We start from the raw sequence: 23005 nt of genomic DNA, 5'->3' as shown, positions 1-23005 counted from the left end.
GGGTCTGCTTCAAACTCCTGGTGCAGGGCTTTGGGCAAAGGCTGGAGGGAACTGCCACTTGTGGCGAAGAGCTGGAGGGCCTTGTTCCAGTGGGACTGTATCATGGCCTGGAACTGGCTGACCATCTCCAGGCGCTGGTACCTGGCCTCTGCTTGGAAAGCCTATGCTCATAGTCCTCAGTGAGGTGCTTCTGCTGAGCCTCCTCGGTCAGATCCAATTTGAACTGTTTTGCCAACTCATTCTCATGGTGGCTGCTTAGCTCCAACAACTGCTTCCTGTTGGGGCCCTAAGGAGCCCAGGTGAGGAGGCAAGGAGTGGCTGGGAGGGGAGGGGTGACTAGAGGCCAGTGAGGCATCCTTCGACATGAGTGACATCATGTTGGCCACACCCATCCAGTCACGTGACCACCTAGCCACACCCACCTAGCCGGTCATTAGGCAGATCATATTAGTGGTCCATGGGATTTAAAATTATTAGTGGTCCATGGGATTTAAAATTATTAGTGTTCCCTGAGATTGGTGACCCCTGGATTAGAAGATTTCCTAGGTGGTTTTGATTTCATGCTTTTAGTTGGCTGATCTTGAAATAAGTGAAGAAAATTTTGACTTGGTTAATACCACCATAAATTCAGGGCTGTAGACTAGAAGAATCCTGGAAAGAGTTAGTGCTTAATCACTTCCATATTGTTGTCAAGAACACAAGTTGGACATGCCCAGCTTGTCACTAGCAATTCAGCTTTAAGAGCTGAATTTAAGAGTTTACCATATTTTTCGGAGTATAAAACGCACCTTTTTTCCTAAAAAAAAAAAGACTGAAAATCTGGGTGGTGCTTATACATCTAATACAGCATTTGTTGCTTCCTGAAGCCCCGCCCCTTCACCAAAATGGCCGTGCATATCCTTATGGAGGCTTTCAGAGAGCTCCTGGGGGCTGGGATGGGCAGAAATGAGCAAACAATGGGCTGTCCCCCCCCCTCCCCCAGTCCCCAGCAGCACTCTATAAGTAATGGTGGGTTTCAAAAATTTTTGGAACCTACTCTGTGGGTGTGGCCTGCTTTGTGGGAGTGGCTTGCCAGCCATGTGACCAGGTGGGAATGGCTCGCTGGCCATGTGACTGGGTGAGAGTGGCTTGCCGGCCATGTGACTGGGTGGGAGTTGCTTGCCAGCCATGTGACTGGGTGGGAGTGGCCAAGACGATGTCACTGAATTCTTTGCCCCAATGGATGATCTACAAAAAGAAGATATAAAAAAGGAAATTGATTATTTTGTGCACTTACTACTTAAATAAGATTAAAATAAGTGCACAGAACAATAAAAGAGCTACTTACAGAAGGTAAGTAGCTACTACTTACTACTTGTATTTCAAAGGGAATTCAATACATATTTAATCTTACACATGTTAGCAGCTGCTGGAATTGTGTTTGCACAACAGTGGAAAAACAGAGATATGAAAATGAATAAATATTAGAATGTGCAGGAATAAATAAATTGACAATTAAAATCAAGAAGGCTTTGAATACTTTTTCACGTGGGAAAAAGCAATTTAGCAATTGCTAACTAACAGAAACAGCAATTAGAAATCTAAAAGTATGAAAGAAAACACCAATTACGTAAGGAAAGGTCACTAAAATGCATAAGGAAATATTATTAGTACTTGATCATTATTAATGTGTAGATAACTGCGGGACATTACACACCCACACACACAAACTATGACAGTGCCAGGAAAACACCAAAAATCAACAATTTCCCCCCAAAAGATTGCAGATGAAACCAGTTTCTTTCCCTAACCCGAAGGACAGGAAAGACAAAGCCACTGGAATAAAAACCATCAAGGCATTGTGGGAAATTATAAAGGACAGTGCCAGGAAGCTCACAGAACCAGCAACCACCTCACAATTACCTAAACAACCAGGTATCACACAGAAACACACAAAATCTGGCAAAGCTGCCTTGCACCAACCTGGCCTGCCCATAGAAAAGCAGCCACTTTGAGACACATAAACCATGCACCAACCTGTACACTTAAAAGCAACATATTGCATCACAAAACATTTGCAAAAAGGAATAACATTTCTTGTAAGAAACATTCTATAAACAATAAATAAATAAAAATTCCCTAAAATAATTTTAAAAAAAGATACACATAATAAATTAAAATAAAACCATTAAAAATATTCTATACACAATAAATAAAATTTGAGATTGTGGAGATGTAATTCTAAGGCTGGTCATTGTGGAAGGTCCTGATGAGATCGTGATGACCACGAGGCAGGAGGCATATAAATTTAATAAATGAAGAAATAAATGCCCTGTGGTCTCGATGGCTTGCTTGCAGATATTTTATTGTCATTGGTGTGATATACCTAGCTGGGTCATGAAATGTCTGCAAGAAAACCACCAAGCTCAGGAAACACCAAGGACCCTACTGTCGTCTCCCCCCACCTACCCCTCTTCCACCTCTCAATATATCCCACTCTTTCTAGCACTGATGATGCTACCTAGTTTGGTAATGAAATGTCTGTAAGAAAACCACCAAGCTCAGAAAGTAGCAAGGATCCCACTTTCCCCCACATCCTCTTTCTTCTTCTCTTTCTCCTTTTTGTCCTTTCTCCTCCCCCCCCCCCACTCCCTTCTAGCACTGATGATGTTACCTAGGTTAGGGTTACTGGACAACGTGTGTGTGTGTGTGTGAGGCTGGAGTTATGCCCCCCCGCACCCTCCCTCCTGGGGGTCGAAGCACCTGAAAGGGACAGGCAGGCTGCCACAGTTCCACTGAGAAGACATTTGTGAGAAGAAAAACTTCTCCGGTTGGGCTGCACCGGAGCTGGTGGAGCGCCGGCAACAGCCTGCCAGTCCCTTTCAGGAGCTCTACTGAGAAGACATTTCTGAGAAGAGAAACTTCTCCGGTCGGGCTGCAGCCATGCGATCGGAGCAACCACGCGGCTCACCTCACTGACTTTTTCCTGGCGACGGGCTGGCGGTCCACCAGGTTGGGTGCAACCAGAGAAGTTTCTCTTCTCAGAAATGTCTTCTCAGTGGAGCTGTGGCAGCCTGCCTATCCCTTTCAGGCGCTTCGACCCCCGGGAGGGAGGGTGCGGGGGGGGTGTAACTCCAGCCTCACACACACACACACATGTTGCCCAGTAACCCTAACCTTCGCGCTCTTATCTGTGCTCTCCTCGGCTCCTCACGACTGCAATAGATGTCCAGAATCTGCTTTTGGGGCTAGGGTTTCCGGGCCCTGCTGCTTCTGGACATCTATTGCCGTCGCGAGGAGCCGACGAGAGCGCAGAGAAGAGCGCAAAGGTTCTTGGCGCTCCAGGAAGACGGGAAAGTGGCTGGGAGAGGCGCGCGACTTGGTTTAGCCTCCCTGGACATCGCAGCAACAGCCCCAAGTGCACCGATCTCGGCATTTTTTGCATCAGGGCATGCTGCAAGAGGGGGGGGGGGTGAAGACCTTTTTCAGCTGGCGCAAAGGACTTCCTCAGACTTGCTTTAGTGAGCACGGGCCCGCACCTCCACCACCAACAATCTGTAAAAGGTCTTTACTCCCTCTCTCTTGCAGCATGCCCCGATGCAAAAAACGGCAAGGCCTTGCAAGATCCCCGAACTTGGGCCAGCCGCGCCGCATAAGCTCCCACCGCAGTTCCCACCCCCGCGCTTTCTGGCAGCCCTGCATCCCTGCGCAATAAGCGAGCCCTGGATCCTTGCAAGGCTGCAAAAGGTCACCGGACTCGCTTATACTGCAGGGCCACGGTAGCCCCCCCCCCGCCCCACATTTAGTTGTAGCTTATTTACCTCCTCGGAGTTGGCAGGCAGCAATAGAGTGCCAAACAGGAAAAAAAGGTAAGTGGGTTTAGATAGGGTTCTTAGAGGCGGGCGTGATGATTGGTGAGGTAGCCAATCAGTGAGCGGTGGGCGGGGCTAGGATAGTGCAGACGGGCGGGGGGAGTGAGCAATGGAGCGGCTTCTGGACAGGCAGTGGCGAGCGAGCGAGTGACTGACGGGCGGGGCAGGAACTTACTTCCGGGTCCATTGACCAACCGGTTCGCCTGAACCGGTGCGGACCGGCAGAAAATGACCACTGTCTATAAGCCTCCATAAGGCAATGCATGCAATTTATTTGACAACGGGCCCTTTTTTGTGAAAAATAGGCCGTTTTTTGCTCATCCCCCGCCCCAGGAGCACTCTGCAAGCCCCCCCCCCAAGGCTATTCATGCCTTTTTGGGGGGGAAAAGGGCCGGTTTTTGTGGAAAATGGGCCGTTTTGGGGTGGTTCGCAGAGTGCAAAAACGTTTTTTTTCCTTTTGGAAAGCTCTTTAACTGATTGATGAGAATTACATTGATCAAGTGCTGTGCCAGCAGAAACACCTACCTATCTACTGTATTTCTATCTATCTCTATTTCTCTCTACATATCCCTCTACCTCCCTACACACACTCACTCTCTCCCTACCTACCTACTGTATTTCTCTATCCCTTTATCTACCAACCTACCTAACTACTCTGTCTCCCCCTACCTATCTACTGTATTTCTCTCTCTCTATCCCTCTACCTACCTACCTACCTACACACACTCTCTCTCCCTACCTACCTACTGTATTTCTCTCTCTCTCTCTATTTCTCTCTCTCCTATCCCCTTATTTATCTAACTACCTACCTACCTACCTACTCTCTCTCCCCCTACCTATCTACTTTATTTCTATATCTCTATTTTCACTCTCTTTCTCTATCCCTTTATCTACCTACCTACCTAACTACTCTCTTTCTCTGCCTACCTACCTACTGTATTTCTCCCCCTCTATCCCTCTATCTACCTACCTACTTTTTTAAAAATTGGCCTCTTCAAAACCTTGTTGCGTCTTATACTCCGGTATGTCTTATACTCTGAAAAATACAGTAATTTTTGTAATGAGAAGATTAACAAAATATGCTGACTACAACAGGGCAGTTGGATCTTATCTGTGACGTTGCCAATAAAGTGGAATTATGTAGATTTCAATAGAAGAGAATATTTGTAGCTCAGAATTAAATTGAGTGCTCTTTGCTGCTCTCTGAGCTTGGTTGTTTTCTTGCAGATATTTCATTACCCACCAGGTATCATCATCAGTGCTAGAAGGGAATGCAGTTTGCTCTATGACAGAGAGCAAGCCCCATTCTTCTAGCACTGATTATGTTACCTAGTTGAGCAATAAAAAGTCTACAAGAAAAAAACAAATTCAGAGAGCACCAAGGACCTCATGCAGATTTATTTTGCTTGTCTTTTATAACAATACAACCATGTCATAATAATTACATTTACAAGGGCTTCAGCTTAAATCACATCTCCACGCTACCTATTGAAGTTATCAAAAAAATTTCTATCATTGTCCCTGCTTAGTATATGTGTACTACTTTTGATAGGCATTTAAACACCATTGATTTGAAATTTGGATCCATTACAGAATGACAGTCATTTAAGTCTAAACTGAATAGAAACGAGTATAGTTTCAAATAAATATAATTCTGCAAACAGTTCTAATTTTGTATGAAAAATAATTGAATAGTACTACCCGCATAACTCTTGGAGACTCTTAAAAGAAACATGTTTGTTAATTTTTCCTAATCTAATCTAGTTTGTTAGCATTGAAGACAAAATAAGCTTAGAATTTGCTGATCTTGTACTTTCAGACATTGCAAATTTTCTCAATTGTCTGAGATTACTTAGAATCCATTTATACTTGTTACCTCTACTCAGACCTTAATAATAAGTAATAATAAGTTTGAATTTATTAGCCGCTCCCTTTCCAAGTAGGACTCGGGGCGGCGTACAATGGGGCATATAAAACACAGAAAATATATAAAACACATAGGCGTACATACAGAACATACATACAGATACACAAACACGGACTCGGAGGAGGTAAACAATTTACATCATATAGACAGTTAAAAGACCCGCATTAAAATACCCCAATTGTAAAAACCCGATATAAAATTAAGATTTAACGTTTAAAATACAATTTAAAAACAGTTAGGAGGAATAAGAATAATTACGATTGAGCCAGGCCAGATAATTGAAAGAGGTGGGTCTTCAGCTGTACACGGAAGGAGCGGAGATCGGAAGTAATCCTGATGTCACGGGGGAGGTCATTCCACAGGGCTGGGCCCACCACAGAGAAGGCTCTGCTCCTGGGTGTCGCCCCCCGGCACTGTTTGGCGGACGGCACCCGGAGAAGTCCCTCTCTGTGTGAGCGAATTGGTCGTAGAGATGTGTGGGGCAGGATGCGATCCTGCATATAACTAGGCCCTGTGCCATGAAGCGCTTTAAAGATCATAATCAAAACCTTGAAACGCACTCGGTAGACCACAGGAAGCCAGTGCAGCTCGCGCAGGAGAGGTGTTACAGGGGAGTACCTAGTCCTCCCCATAATCACCCGCGCGGCCGCGTTCTGGACCAACTGTAGTCTCCGAGTGCATCTCAAGGGAAGCCCCATGTAGAGAGCATCTTCACAGAGGTGACCCCTGAGAGGAGAGAGAAGTAGGCCTATGTCTACAATATGGTATATCTTGCTTGTTCTATTTGCCAATCGTGTAAAACTGGAGTGAGCAACCTGTGATCCTATGTACTTTTTTCTTTCAACCTCAAATCACACTTTAATTATGTAGAAAACTGGCAGTGAAATTTTCTGCCATGCTGAGAAGAAACTTATTGGAGATATATAGTGAGTGCCTAAAAATAGGTCTGTCACAAAACGAATCTCCCCTCCCCCCCCTAATGATCCCTGAAGCTATGCCTATATAGAGGGTGTACTCCTACCCCCCTCAATTTTAAATTTGATCTTTGGCCACCAGAATTGCACCTTCTGTTGTTGCATATGTACAACAATATCCAAATAGAGCCTTTTTCAGACTTTCATAGGATAAAATAGGAATCAGAGAGATTGGTTTCATTCTACTTCCCTTCTTCTCAATATATTCGCTATACATATACAACACGCTTTGAAATACTTTATGCGTGTTGTTGCAATCATAAGATTTAAAAGCAATGAAAAATAGAATCTCAGGTTTTGCTCGCTCTCTCCCATAGAAATATGGTATGTAAGCAACCCATAAATTGGAATGCCATTTGGGAGACACATTCACTAATTTATTGATGGAACTTTCCCCTTGTTTTCCATCTTATATTGAATCATGAATAAATATGTCATCCTCTTGACGTAATCCCATACTATATTTCTTATTTGCAGATTAAGCTTCTTGATAACATACCATGATTACATCCATTCTATATATCTGGGAATGTACTTAAATTCCAGTATAATTATTTTTTTAAAGATCTTGTGCATGTATATAAGCATCCGTATATTGGTTATGACAAATAATATATTTGGAAGAAAATGTGAGTTAGGTGGGACAAGTATTGAGAAATTTAGCATATATGTTGTCATGACATAACAACATGTCAAAACAGCAAAGAAGTATCTACAGATGATGAGCATAATGGGAATGGATGACTTGAGTGTTATGTTGTAATTTCAGAGAAAAAGCAGCAGTTTAATAATAATAAAAAACACATCTTATGCCTAAACAATTATTTTGTGTACATTTGAGTCTCCGAAGCTCTAATCTATACATGGAGAAAATTTAGAAAAATGAGTAAAGTTTCACAACACAGCTTGTCTGATATTGGAATTACTATATATATATATATATATATATATATATATATATATATATATATATATATATATATATATATATATATATATATATATATATATATATATATATATATATATATATATATATATATATATATATATATATATATATATATATATATATATATATATATATATATATATATATATATATATATATATATATATATATACACACACTATATAAAGGATTTTTTAAAATCCTTTAAAAACATTTCAGCAATATTGTAGAAAACAAAGAAATTAATATATAAAATTAAAATACATATTTGCAGCTTTTGGTAGTATTTCCATATGTTTAACTCAGCATTGTTCTCTTTATTTTTTATATTTAATTCATTTTATTGTAATTGGATAGTTATGAGCCACCTAAAGACATTGAGAGTCAGATGGCATACAGATTTACTAAGCTACTATTATTGCTTTTATTGTTGCTGCTCTTGCTGGAACACTGGTGATAAAATGCATCTCATCTAATAAGCATTTTGTTCCATAATGGAAATATTGAAATTCATATGCATACCAAACTAGCAACATGAATATTGAAAAAAATCATTTTCCCAATAGGTAGGAGAGTATGTACTGTATTTTTCGGAGTATAAGACAGACCAAGATTTTGAAGAGGCAAATTTAAAAAAAGTAGGTAGGTAGATAGAGGGATAGAGAGGGAGAGAAAGAGAGAGAAATACAATAGGGAGGTAGGGAGGTAGGGAGGTAGGGAGAGAGAGTAGTTAGGTAGGTAGATAAAGGGGGGGGGAGAGAGAGAGAAAAAATAGAGATAGAGAAATACAGTAAGTGGGTAGGGAGAGAGTGTGTGTGTGTAGTTAGGTTGGTAGGTAGACGGGTAGAGAGAGAAATAGAGAGAAATACATTAGATAGGTAGGTGGAGAGAGAGAGAGAGAATAGGTAGGTTGATAGGTAGAGGGATAGAGAGAAATATATATAGAGAGAAATACAGTAGATAGGTAGGGGGAGAGAGAGATTAGTTAGGTAGGTAGGTAGATAAAGGGATAGAAAGAGAAATAGAGAGAGAAAGAAATACAGTAGGTAGATAGTGAGAGTGAGTGAGCGTGTGTGTGTGTGTAGGTAGCAGTGGTGGGTTTCTGCCAGTTCGCACCGGCTCGGGAGAACCGGATGGTGAAAGTTACCGATCCGGTGAGAGGAGGTTTGACCGGTAGACCCAGAAGTAACTTCCGGAACGCCTGCCCCGGCCCTCTCGCTCGCTCACTCGTTCTCACTATCCTAGTCCAATTAATGTCGAGTCCAATACCTGGGAGTGGAGGTAGTGAACTGAGAAGCATGGAGAGGTCCAGCGGCACAATCCACCAGACAGCAGCGGCAAGCTCAGGAGTTTTCTCCTGGATTCCACTCTGTCCTTCCAAAGTACTTTCCCTAACGTGTGATAGCTTTCTCCTGGATTCCCCTCTGGCTTGCCTCCTCCGATATCCCAAGGTTCTTTCCCCAGCGTGTGATAGCTTTCTACTGGATTCCTCTCTGTCCTGCCTTCTCTGATCTCACTAATTTCAGTCCTTAATCCTCCAGTTGTCTATTTGTGGGAGGTTTTCCCTCTCTACTCCCCCCCCTTCGTAGGAGTCCCCAAAAATGTTGCACTCTGCAAACCTCCCAAAAATGGCCCGTTTTTCCCAAAAACGGGACCTTTTTTTTTTTTTAAAAAAAGGCATGAATAGCCTTGGGGGTGGCTTGCAGAGTGGTCCTGGGAGGGGGAAAAAGTAGCAAAAAATGGCCCATTTTTTGCGAAAACTGGCCCTTTTTTGTCAAAAAAATTTGCATGCATAGCCTTATGGAGACTTATAGATTGCTGTTGGGGGCTCGGGGGGGGGGGGACAAAAACGGCCCATTTTTTGCACATTTCTGCCCTCCCTAGCCCCCAGGAGCTCTCTGAAAGCCTCCATAAGAATATGCACTACCATTTTGGTGAAGGGGCGCAGCTTCAGGAGGCAGAAAATGCTGTATTCGATGTATAAGATGCATCCAGATTTTCAGCCTCTTTTTTGAGGAAAAAAGATGCATCTTATACTCTGAAAAATATGTTAAGTAAATAAATAGGGATAGAATTGATTATTGGGTTTGCTTTACTAACCAGATGAAAATATTGCTCTTTGTGGTCTTCAATATGGAATTAATCTCCTTCAAAATGCCTCTTGTGTTGACATTCTCTTTTAGCTCTGTATCTCTTTTATTAAAAAGATTCCAAGCTGACAAAAAATGACATTGATTTATAAAAGAATTATACAGTAAGGTTTTGTATTACACTCAAGACAGAAACAGAGATTCATTGACTCTGAATGCAGCTTTTTAGTTTCTATATTCACCCTTTCTATATTCACTGACTGTTTTTGTCCCATATCTGTGCATGTAGAGAAAAGGCTGGTAATGATTCCCTTTAAAAGACAAAGTGAGTTCAAGATCAACTGTAGAGAATGCAATAAACTGAACTGAATTACTTGTGGGACTTAAATATGAACAACTGGCCGGCTTGTTCTATGCAAAATATACATTATAATGAAATGTTTTGAATATAATGGCGTGGCTGTAATTTACTTCCACAGAAATCTTGAGTAGTGGAGAAATAAAAAGCTGCTTCTTGGCTCCAGTGAAAATCCATTTTGTCTGTGCAGTTCACTGAGGAAGATATTTTGCTATAAAGAAGCTCAAGTATGACAGCTCTTTGATTACCTAACATTTTAATTGAATTATTTTTTTTGCTTAGACACTGGCCATAAACCTAAATTCAAACTTTTTAGTTTGCCGTGGAGAAAGCATCTCAACTGGGAGTAAGTTGGCAGAATTGCCAAGAGTGAAAGGTGTTGATTGCTATTATGCACGTACCTCAGTTGTGCATTAAATTAAGGATGTGCATTTCAATTTATGATAATTTCAAGGTGGGATAGCAAAATCTTAATTAAATTGAAAGGTTTTCCCAGTGGGATAGATATGCTGTGCCCGATTCTTATTAATTAAAAGCAACCACCCTATCTGTGAACCCATTAGAGGATCTTCTGATTTGCTTAATCCAACTTTTCACCAGCTATAGAAAGAAATATCAATCTTAAGCCATCACAACTTCCTAACAGTCATGATATTCAGTTTTGATGTTTGGAATAGTATTTGATTGTCACAGTGGTTTGCAGTGACATTTTTCTTGCATTTGGCAAGTATATATATATATATTCACTTTTCAAAATGGTCTCCTACATTATTTTTCTCTTGGCCCAAGCGTGGCATTGCCAGAAATAGAAAGTCCTTCGAAAGGTCTGTTATATTTTGTGACCATTCCTTTTATCCTGCTGAATCCATTGTGCCTGGTATAGACTGTCAGTAGTTTGTTTGTTTTACTTATTGAAAACCTGCTGTGTTCTGGGCCTAATCTTATACAGCAGGATGTGATTTAATTGCCTTTCTTCTGGTTGTTGTTTTTTGCTGCCTGCTATGGTGCCTTTCCGTAGTGTATTGTAATGATCCTGGTAGCCAGGAAGGCAAATCATGATTACAGTACTACTTAAATTCTTAGCCAATAACCATCTTTTGTCCATTTTCAATCAATATAAAGCAGATGTTTAGGTCAAAGTTCTGTAATAGTATTTAGCCTCTGCTTAGCTTCCTCATCACTGAAAGTGTTGAAAGGAATATTTTTTTCTAAATACAAAAATACTGTATTGCTCTCAAATGTGGTTGAACTCAGATAAACATTGATTCTAGAACAGTGGCTAACCTTTTTGCCATCGTGTGCCAAAAGCGGGGTTTTTTTGTCATGCGCGCATGTGTCCACACCCATAATTCTATGTGCCCATCCCCCGCGCATGCATGAAGCCTCTGGAGGGTGAAAAACAGCCCAACTCACAAACCAGAAGTTTGGGAATGGACTTCCAGGTTGCCTGTTAGGCCGTTTTTTGCCCTCTGGAGGCTTCCCTGAAGCCTCCAGAGGGTGAAAAATGGCTGAAAATGAAGGTAGAAATCAGCTGGCCAGTGCGCACATGCATGCTGGAGCTGACAGGGCAACGCCTCGCGTGCCTTAAGAAAAGGCTCTGCGTGCCACCTGTGGCACACGTCCCATAGGTTTACCATCACGGTTCTAAAATCTATATTCTAGAATTGTGGGTAATTACTTTTTGCCATTCGAAGCATTGCCTTGATAGTCATTGGAAAGGGATGATACATTTCCACTCTGTTTTTGATATATACCCATCTTAATGCCTGAATGCTTTGTAATCATTTGTTGTTTTCTCTCTGTTAGATAGGGTGAACAGATGAGACAGGACTCAGGCTTCAGTGACAACAACAGCTCTTTATTCAGCAAGCTATGTACAGATCTAGCGCTGGCCTTTTATAGGGAGCTGTCAGACGGCTCAGCCAATCGGTTTTGAGTATTTTCCCGCCGGAATGGAGCCTATTGCTCCAGTCTCAATATGTAACTCTCTTCCCATTGTTTCTATGTAGAAAAATAGAGGTTTTTGAAGTTAGGCTAAGAGTCTTACGTAGCAGCAGAATAGCAGTTATTTGTCATTAATTTAATTCAGCTGAAGGGTGGAATTGCTTATCCAAATAGCCACTTCTGATTTATGCACGCTATCAACTCTTCAAAGCCATAGCAAGAACATATATGGATTTCATTTGATAGTGGTTTTTATTTCATTTTATTTGAGGATGGTACTCATACAACCTCTTGAGAATCTGACAGATGCTTTTGCCTTGGTAAGAGGAATGGATCAGAGCCTCTGGTTTTGCATATTAAGCTAAATACACCATATATGTTTGTTAGTCATGCTTGCTTGTGACAGGTTCCTCTGGGTATATTCAGAAGAGTTTATATCATCATAATGCAGACTGGTTCATTGTCATACAGTCTAGAAAGCCTGATTAAGAATGAAGTGCAAGGAAGAATGATATGTTATGTTTTAAACTCTTAGAAGAAAATCACATAAATTCTAAAATATCCATTAGTTTAATTCATAATTTAGGGGAAAAAAACTTTAGAGATAATTACACATTTATTTTTATACAGATTAATAAAGTCAATGCTTAAAATAACATCTATCCATAAAAGGGAGCATCTCAAATATAATTGCTTAAGCAAATGGAAAAAGAATTAAATTTAGAGAAGAGACATTAATTCTTTTTTTCCCTTTTGTTTTGTAGATTGCTTTGAAATATGATCCACAGGTAGAAGAAGATCTCCGCAACTGGATTGAAGAAGTTACTGGCATGAGCATTGGCCCAAATTTCCAGCTGGGCTTAAAAGATGGCATTATACTATGCGAGTAAGCAATGTTTTTAAAATTCTCCTTCAGGTAGATCTGTTTAAATCTAAAACACCAGCTGCTGGGCGTAGATCCAAATTTATAGTTTCCATTTTTAAAACGTTATGTACACATGCCTGTGTCTTAGAAAGGCTATACATGTTTTTCTAGAGATGTTATGTTACATAATTGTTGAAAGTGCAGGTTTGAAGAACTGAACCTACCAAAATAACTCTGTAGTTCTTAGAAACAACAAAATATAGTTCTCCTTTATAACTGTCTCTTCAGCTGAATCAACATTATCAACATTTTGTGCATTTTTTGTTCTCTATGAAATAAGCTTCCCTATACCCTATAATTTTAATGTCAGGTTTTTAAAAATTGGAACTTCAAGAAATTTCTTACATTTTGCATACAGGAATATGCAGTATAATGGTTGAACAAAATTATAAGTTAGCTTAGTCCATGGAAAATATGAAACTTATGCAGCTTGATCATTTTCTTATATGAAGAAAACATAAAACCCCTTTGATGGCAGGATTAATAAAATAGATTATGGCTTTGAAAGTAGAAAAACGCCCTTTACTTCATCACTTTTGCAGGCTTATCAACAAACTCCAGCCAGGATCAATAAAGAAAATAAACCAGTCCAAGTTAAACTGGCACCAGGTAAGCTACGGTTTATTTTTTATTTGTCTTTTCTTTAAGGAGAATTGCAATGAATAAATGTTAATGGCCAGTGGTTTTCAAAAAGAGATTTGTTTTTCAGGAACCACAAACAGGTTAACAGTATTAACTTCTGTAAAACACCAATGTTTGTGCGACAGGATTACTAATTTTAGAAAGTATCATCCCTGTACATATATTTCCTGCAAATGGAAAAGCAAGGAGGAAGGTAGTTCTTAAGAGAAATCAGAGAAGCAGAAGTTTTGTTAAAAGCTTTCTTGGGATTGGAGAAATTTCTATCTCTTGGCAGTTTTTCTCTAAATTTTCATAGCTGAAGGAATCTGATAACGTGCACTCACTTTCCAAATAGCAGAGCCCTGTAGTAGTACAAGAATGAAAATCAATAACTGCATCTTCTTATTTCTTATCCCATTTTCTAAAGGAAATGATTTTTCACATTATATGTATCAGGAAAAATTAAATGGATGAATACCCACATCCAACAAAGCAAACCTTCAAATGCAACAGATGCTGAAGCAAAATTATTTTTTGCAACAGTAGTATAAATATTATGGGATCATGTAGCTGGGCACTTCAAGATCGAAGTTGAATAAAATAAAATTACACTGATCTAATGCCATGTTAGTCACTGAAATATTCTCTTCCTGTTTTCTGTTATGCTCGTTATGCAAGCTTCATTTAAGTACTATTTTCCTCAATTTAAAATATCTTATTTACAAATATATGCTCCTAAATCATAACTATCATTAAAAAGAGCCAGAACAGTGATTTGAAGGAGGTTGCTGGCAGGTAGCATTTCTCCCATCGATGTGAATTCCACCTGATTTATTTTCTCAAACAATAGACCTCCACAATTACTGGTTCCAAGTAATGTATAATAGCTCCACTTTAAGTAAACAAATGGTAACAAGTCGTAAAAATGTGACTTCCTACATTTGTTTTTAGCTGGAGAACATTGGAAATTTTATCAAGGCCATACAACAATATGGCATGAAACCACATGATATTTTTGAAGCAAATGATCTCTTTGAGAATGGAAATATGACCCAAGTTCAAACATCATTGGTCGCTCTAGCAGGCTTGGTAAGTACATTGATCCATGGAGTCCAATGCACAATTTACAATCCTTAGTAAATAACAAACTTTATAACATTGGTTCACATCATTTGTTACCTAAAGAAATGATAAACAGGCATGCCCATGAATTTCACAGTTTGAGTTTGTATTATGGCTGCCTTAAGAATTAAATTAATGAATCCCATTAATTTGTCTGCACAAAAATCATTACCTTACCATGTAACGTCAACAAAGCAATAGGTCAAAATGTCAAATCAAAGACCTGATCATTGATTTTGAATAAACATTGCAAACCTTAATTCTTTCACAGAGCCTGACAATCATACAAATGCCATGCTTTACTTACTGAAGTTGGCTGTTGTGCGACTAGGGGTTTTGGGGGACATTTGCACGATGCCTTCATTTATGCCATAATTCACCACCACTATATTGGATATTTGTATCTTAACAATAAGTGATTAGAGAAAAGTGCAAGAAATACTAAGGGGGTCACTGATGCTCTCTGAGCTTGGTTATTTTCTTGCAGACATTCCATTACCCAAACTAGATAACACCATCAGTGCTAGTATGGCATGGGCTTTGCTCTCAGTTTATGTTCTAGTGGCTTGCCCTGTCCGTGTTGGTGGGAGAGGCCTTGGAGGTTCTTTGGTTGGGCTCTTTACTGTTAGCATATTTGGAAGTTCCTTGATTTGGATATTGTTTATTACTTATTGTTGGCCTGAAGTTAATCAAGATTAACATTAGACCAACAATCAAGAAGTAAACAATACCTTTGTTTGGGGTATTGGATAATATAAACTGAGAACAAGCCCCACTCCTTACTACCGTAGCACTGATGATTTTACCTAGTTTGAGTAATGAAACATATGCAAGTAAACAATCAAGCTCAGAGAGCACTAAGGATGCCTCATTTCAACTCAAATATTCTCTTTTATTGGTACAAGAAGTACTAAGTGTAATTTTAACTTATACCTAGGCAAAAACCAAGGGATTCCACACTACAATTGATATTGGTGTTAAATATGCAGAAAAACAAGCAAGAAGTTTTGATGCCGGAAAACTGAAGGCTGGACAAAGTGTGATCGGTTTGCAGGTAAGCAGCAAGGATAAAGGCACTAAATTAATATGCAGAGAAACCTTTTGGCATGTAATTGCCTATGATTTATACCATAGCCCCCCAAAAGTAATGAGATTTATATTATCACGGAACAGTTTTCCAATAGTTCCAACTTGAGCTACTTTTAGGCCATACTTGGCAATAAGGCAACTTTTTATAAAAAGGTGCTCCAGGTAGATTCTTCACCTCAGAAAGTACAAGCCACAGTAAAGCAGTGATTTATTCCAGCATACACTATTTTATTAGGAATCCAAAGTTACGGATGTTAATGTTACTATAAAATTACAGTAATAGAATCTTGCAAGTCCCCCCCACCCTTATCTTCATGAGAACTAGGGGTCATGTCTGGGGCACTTTCTTGAATTTCTGCTCTAGACTAAAATTTCTGTCATCTGAACTGTTTTCTTGGTTGTTGCTTCCTCCTCTTCCTCAAGCTTATTCCTTATGCTAGTTGCATTTACAATCATGTTTACCAGATATTAGACTTTTTGCATATGTAAGATTGGGACCGGGAGGGTGGGGAGAGCAGAAAATGCAACCTGTGTTCACAAGGAGACAGTTGACTAGTCCAACATGGCTTTTGCTTCATATCAGATGTATAGATATTATCAAAGTACAGGGGTGGGCTTCAAAAATTGCAGCAATGGTTCGCTGTCCTGTTGCTGGATGGGCGTGGCCTAGTCGGCCTCCTGCACCATGGCGGCAGGGAGGGGAAGTGTTTTTCACCTTCCCCAGGCTCCGGAGGCTTTCCTTGAGCCTCCATGAGGGCGAAAACTGCTTCCCCCAGCTTCCGGAGGCCCTCTGGAGGCCCAGAAACAGGCCCGTTTCTGGACTTCTGGAACCTCCGCTAGTCCCATTCCCCGCTCTCCAAGTTGGCATGATGAACTGGCCGCGTGAAGACTCCTGGGAGGGGAGGGGAGAGGCAGGGTGGGAGAGGAGGGGCAGGGTGGGCGGGGCCAGCCAGGAGTGGGATTTGGGGGTTCACTGAACTGCACAGAATCTTTGCTAGAGAACCCATGCGAACACCCAGCAGCCCACCCTTGCCAAAGTATATCCAAAATTGATTTTACCATAATTTGGAAAAATTCCAACATCATCACAGAGACATGGAGGTTGATGGTTTTTTGTTTTAGTATATAATTAGGTAATGTTTGCCCATGAATACCATTTTTGTGAGCTGCCAAATATGGGAGGCAGCATAGTCCATAACTCTAACTAAACTAATCTAAACATAAAGTCAAGAATGTTAACTGTACCAGGGAACAGAAACGCTAATGGTATAAGACTTTGAGGTAGAGGTGAGAACATCCTGAAATTTTAAGATGGTGGATATGGCAAGGGGCAGTTTTTGTTTCTGTACAGTATATTTTGTTCTAAGCCTTATTTTAAAAAAGGCTTTTTTAAAAGTATATTTTGTCTTTTTCCTTTATATATATTTGGCATCCATGATGATCTATTTTGTTTCTATTACTATAGGTACATGTTATATTTTTGCTGAATTTTTTCTTGCCTTGTTTTTTTAATGGATATCCATCACATGCTTTTGCATTCTTTTTCTAAACATCAGTTTCTGTAATATAAATTTTTGGGCATGGCTACTATTTATGTATCATTTGGGACTGCAAGCCATCCCCATCCTAAAGTCAAGTTCCTTGGCTTCAGTTCTTTTACTATAAAATAGTAGTCCTCTACTTAACAGCAGTTCATTTAGTGACCAAAATTACAATGGCTCTGATTAAAGTGACTTATGATCATCTTTCATATTTACGACCATTGCAGCATCCCCACGGTCACATGATTTATGTTCGGATGTTTGGCAACTGGTTCATATTTATGATGGTTGCAGGGTCCGGTGTCATATAACAATCTTTTGCAACCTTCTGACAAGCAAAGTCACTGGGGAAGCCAGATTCACTTAACAACCATGCTACTAACTTAACAACTGCAGTGATTCACTTAACAAATGTGGCAACGAAAGTTATAAAATGGGAAAAAAACTTAACAAATTTCTCACTTAGCAACATAAATCCTGGGCTCAACTGTGGTCATAAGTTGAAGACTACCTGTACCACTTTACTCTCTGTAATTCATGCTTATTTGGATATTAGTCATACTTATCCAGTGGTGGGTTTCAAATCCCGTTCCAACTGGTATGGTTGGAACAGGCCGACGGCGTTCTCATGGACGCGTGCAGTGCGCATGCACATGCGCGCAGCACCCAGATGCATCTTAGTGCCTCTGTGATGCGCCGCAATGCTCCAGTTGCTCCGCGGAGCTTTGCGCAGGCGCTGTACACGCCATACCCGTGTGCAGCAGCGCAGAAGCTTTAAAACACAGGTGAGCTCGGGTGGCCCTCCGGAGCAGCGTACTAGAATGGTATCCAGTGCTCCGGGCTGGCTCCGGTACGCCCGTACCAGGGCGTACCGCCTGCAACACACCACTGTACCTATCACAACAAACATTTGCGGAATTTTTTTCTTTTAAATTGTATTCTCTGATTGATTATAGATGGGGACTAACAAATGTGCCAGCCAGGCAGGAATGACAGCTTATGGAACTAGGAGACATCTCTATGATCCAAAGATGCAAACAGACAAGCCATTTGACCAGACAACAATTAGCCTGCAGATGGGGACTAATAAAGGAGCCAGTCAGGTAAGGAATGTCTTCTCTCTGATCTAGATTTCCATACCTTCTCTATTTAATAGTCTAATTATTGGAAAGGACTGACTCTGGTTTAGTCTCAGTGCGTTTTTTATCCTTCAGTTAAATCTTGGGGAAAAGAGGTGGGATGGCTGTGGAGAACGGACAGGAAGTTGGCCATGCTGAGAAGGTAATTGCAAAAGGAATTAGGGGAAAGAGGTCGAATAGGAAGTCAGCCATGCTGGAAAGGCCATTGACATAGGAAGAGGGACAGACTGGAAGTTCAAAGAGTCATGCAGTAAGTCACATGGTTTGTTTGGTGCTCATTTTTAGTACCCATCGCACCACCGGAAACCAATTAACAACAGGTACCAAGGTACCACTGTGTCTTTAAATGGTACAACTAGGATCCATGTGAAATACCATAAAACTAAAGTTCATTAAACAGTGCTGTTAAATAGCTCTACACAGAACACGGGGAAACTAATTTGTTAGGACTCTTGTTGCTTCAGTACTTAACAGTATAATGTAAAGAATACAAAGAAAAGCCTTCGGACTATCCTGCTTCCGATCATAGAGTGTCAAGTACCAAACAAACGATGAGTACTGGGACATTTTCGCATCAAAATGTGTTGAATACCAAATTCAGCAAGTTTTGAAGCAGTAGAGTACCGAGGTACCACTATAGTCCTCAACTTACAATTGGGGGCCCAAATCCCAGTCAGAGTAAAAATAAGATGTCACATAATTACTTCACTCATTGACCACAATCTCAGCACTCCTGTTATGATCATTAAGTGATCTTGCAGATTGTTAAGCAGAGTCCCAGGTAAGTAACGTGGTATGCCTTGTGAAGGTGGGAGAGGTCTGTCGCAGGCCGCTTGTGTTTCTCCTGTCAGGAGCTGAAAAATCTGCTAAAACCTAAGCAGAACTTTTAGCCCAAGCAGGAACAATTCATGTACAACCTGCACTGGATCAAGGCCTTCTCCACCCTCCAGCACCTCACATGCCTTACCTTACTGCCTTGCATCTCCTCTCTGGATCTGAAAATCCTCCCACCAATCAAGCAGGATTTTTAGCTCAAATGCAGAGATTTCTGCACGTGCTGGGCTGGGCTTTCCTCACCCAGAAGCACCCACATTCTTTACTTTAACATGCTGCCTCTCCAGTCAAGAACTAAAAACCTTGCTTAGATTTCAGCTCGCCTTTCTCTCTGAGGGCTGGCTGAAAGAAGATCATCCTATAGGATTTCAGCTCTGTGGCTGCTTGGATTTGGCATGGAGGTTTTCAGCCAGCCCCCAGAGACAAGAGGAAGTCATCTTGGCAAGTGGCAGCAACTTGTATTGACTTTTTGGGGAAACCAGAGAAGTTTGCAAACGACAATCAATGTGATCGCAGGATGCTTGGCAACCAATCTGAATCGCCAACAGGTTGTCAGGCACTTAGATTGTGATCATGTGACCAGGAAAGTAATGCAATAGCAGAGCTGGAAGGGACCTTGGAGGTCTTCTAGGTCAACCCCCTGCTTAGGCAGGAAAGTGATGCGGTGCAACGTTTTGCGATTGTTAGAGAAACCTGTAACACTCCCTTTCTTGAGCTAAGGTTGAATCAACCTTAAGTGGACAGTCTTAAGTAGTAACTATATTGCTAGTAGTTACTATAATCCCTGAAATATTTTTGTGTTTGTTTTTTAGGCAGGGATGCCTGCACCAGGAACAAGGCGAGACATCTATGACCAGAAGGTCACATTACAGCCCATTGATAACACTACAATTTCACTACAAATGGGCACCAACAAAGTGGCTTCACAGAAGGGGATGAGTGTATATGGGCTTGGACGGCAAGTGTATGATCCTAAGTATTGTGCTGCACCAACAGAACCTGTCATTCATAATGGAAGCCAAGGAACAGGAACTAATGGATCAGAAATCAGTGATAGTGATTATCAGGCAGAATATCCAGATGACTATCACGGCGAATACCAAGACGAATATCAGAGAGATTACCACGGTCAATATAGCGACCATGGCATTGATTACTAGATTTGCCTCAAAAGCTCAGTATTAGTTTATTATTTTATTCAAGAAAAACGAAACTAGCCTTGTGGAATTGTTACCCATCCTTTATCCATTATGCTTCATGTACTTAAGGAAATATTGCCTTACATAACATTCCTTTTTCCTTTCTTTGCCCTTTTCTTCTCTAGTTGCCTTTAGTGCTGTAACATTTGCGGTCTACAGCATAACCAATAACAGCATATGAAGTAAAAAGGAATACTGTGAAAGGGAACTTCTCGTATACAGCCAGGTCTTTTAATAATAAGGAACTATGCATTTTTTTTTTTACAATCTTGTTCTGAAATAGGCATTTTGCATACTATACCAAGCTTTTCCTTTAAACTTTTTTTTATTTACAGCTCCAGTCTGTGGAAGACTGTAAATGCTTTCATTCATAAATTTAATTCTGGACCATACCATCAAAATAAAGGTTTTAGTTAATAGTTAAAAATGTTGGTTTTGTACTTGCTTGCTTATCTCCTGAAGTCATAGTAGAAATAATAAATGTGCATTTGTGATTGTGTATGTTTCATCACAATGTCTAAATTCACCAAAATTCTAGGAAAAGCTTTCTTCTTTTTTTTTAGAAAGGAACTAGTATTAAGTTCTGAGCCCACAAAAATCTTTACATTTTGAAAGTCATTGACTTTGTTTTCTGTGCCATAATATATCCATGTAGAATTGCCTTTCCTTTGAATTGTATTTATTGCCACATTTCTCATCATCAACTGATCTTGTTGTATTTTTTATAAATAAATGTTGTTTTCTTGAAGACGTAGAACATGTATTATTAAAAAAACAAATTCTAGTGACAGAAGTCATCAAGGAGTCATATGGAGACAAGCAACTTCAAAATCAAATTAAGTAAAATTATAATAAAGTAGTAGAAGGCAACTGCCTACATTATGGGCGTCAAACTCGCGGGATCACGTTGCCGTCACGTGATGTTTCAGAATGTTTTTTTCCCTTCAGAGTTGGGGTAGGCGTGGTCTGTGTGTGATGCATCCGGCTCGTGGGCCACCAGTTTGACATCCCTGGCCTCCAGTAACAGATGCCCAACCTGAAAAATAGAAATTCTATGTTGCTAGAAGCGCATCACTGAAATAGGATTCTATTTAACTAATATTGCTGCTGATTAAGATGTCAATTTTGCCTATTAGAAGATAGTACCCTAGTTAAATCACTTCTTTTAAAAAAATAGTTTTTCTACTAATATTGGGTGTAGCGGCCACACCAGAGGTGGGTTCCTACTGGTTTGGCCAAACCAGTAGTGGTGTGCCGGCCTGCGTCACAGAACCGGCAGCGACCCAGGCTGGGCATGCCTCGAGACTGGTCCCCTGGTCGACACCGCCTTTTTTTTTAGTTCTGCGCATGCATGGAACAATTTTCATTGAACTGCGCATGTGTGCGCAGCGAAGAGAGTGCACGAGCGAACCGGGAGTAACGCTTGCCAGAAACCTCCCCTGGGCCACACTATCAAACTTTATAATGCCATTTTCTATTGCTACCAAATGATTTCTCCGATACAGCAACCATCCTTTGGGCTCAATTGCAGGTTTAATAGAAGACACATTTTATTGGATTCTATTGGTAATTTTTTTAGCTTGCCTGTTATATTGAAAATTTGAAACTAATATCCCAGAATTTCTACATGAAGTACTAAGGGGCTGCAAATACCTACTTTAATTCAAGGGCAATTTTGATACCCTGGGCATTCCAAATCAGTTTTTCCCCCAATGTCATATTAAAGTATTTTGTGGGTAAACAAGTATCTTTTCTCCAAATCAAATCAGATTCGACTCACATAGATCTATAAACCCATCTTTCATGCAGAATTTGAAGAAAATTCTATCAATCCCCTTCAGACTTTATATTTCATTTATCAGATTGTCCAAGGGGGGGGAAATGGTCAATCTGTTGGGAGGAGTGGATTGGATTTATGAAAGCATACATGTGGGGCCCTCACAAAATGGCTGTTGGGTGTGTGTCAGAAATTACCTGTTTATTAAAAGCCAACAGATTGCATTTTTGTTCAGTTTATCACCCTCCTTGCCACTGGTGGTCAGATATGCTTAATTTAAGTGGTTAATACCACTTTATAATGCCTTGGTAAGGCCACACTTGGAATACTGCATTCAGTTCTGGTCGCCACGATGTAAAAAAGATGTGGAGACTCTAGAAAGAGTGCAGAGAAGAGCAACAAAGGTGATTAGGGGACTGGAGACTAAAACATATGAAGAACGGATGCAGGAACTGGGTATGTCTAGTTTAATGAAGAAAAGGACTAGGGGAGACATGATAGCATTGTTCCAATATCTCAGGGGTTGCCACAAAGAAGAGGGAGTCAAACTATTCTCCAAAGCACCTGAGGGTAGAACAAGAAGCAATGGGTGGAAACTAATCAAGGAGAGAAGCAACTTAGAAATGAGGAGAAATTTCCTGACAGTGAGAACAATTAATCAG

The 23005-nt window shown here is 40.5% G+C and overlaps 1 protein-coding gene across 1 annotated transcript in view; it reads left to right on the top strand.

The window, feature by feature from the left end:
* CNN3 (calponin 3) overlaps nt 1–21314 on the top strand; it is a 39746-nt gene extending 18432 nt beyond the window's left edge. Inside the window, exons 2-7 of the mRNA XM_081947203.1 lie at nt 12861–12982; nt 13564–13630; nt 14594–14731; nt 15702–15818; nt 18351–18497; nt 20180–21314. Of these exons, the coding sequence (XP_081803329.1) occupies nt 12861–12982; nt 13564–13630; nt 14594–14731; nt 15702–15818; nt 18351–18497; nt 20180–20527 (939 nt within the window). The 3' untranslated portion in view covers nt 20528–21314. The remainder of the gene's footprint in view (nt 1–12860; nt 12983–13563; nt 13631–14593; nt 14732–15701; nt 15819–18350; nt 18498–20179) is intronic.
* Nucleotides 21315–23005: the final 1691 nt, after the last annotated feature.

This window comes from Natrix helvetica (assembly GCF_964273705.1).
Source record: "Natrix helvetica genome assembly, chromosome: 3".
Taxonomy (NCBI): Eukaryota; Metazoa; Chordata; class Lepidosauria; order Squamata; family Natricidae; genus Natrix; species Natrix helvetica.
The sequence above is the reverse complement of the archived record's forward strand: the minus strand, read 5'-3'. Positions and strand labels throughout refer to the sequence as shown.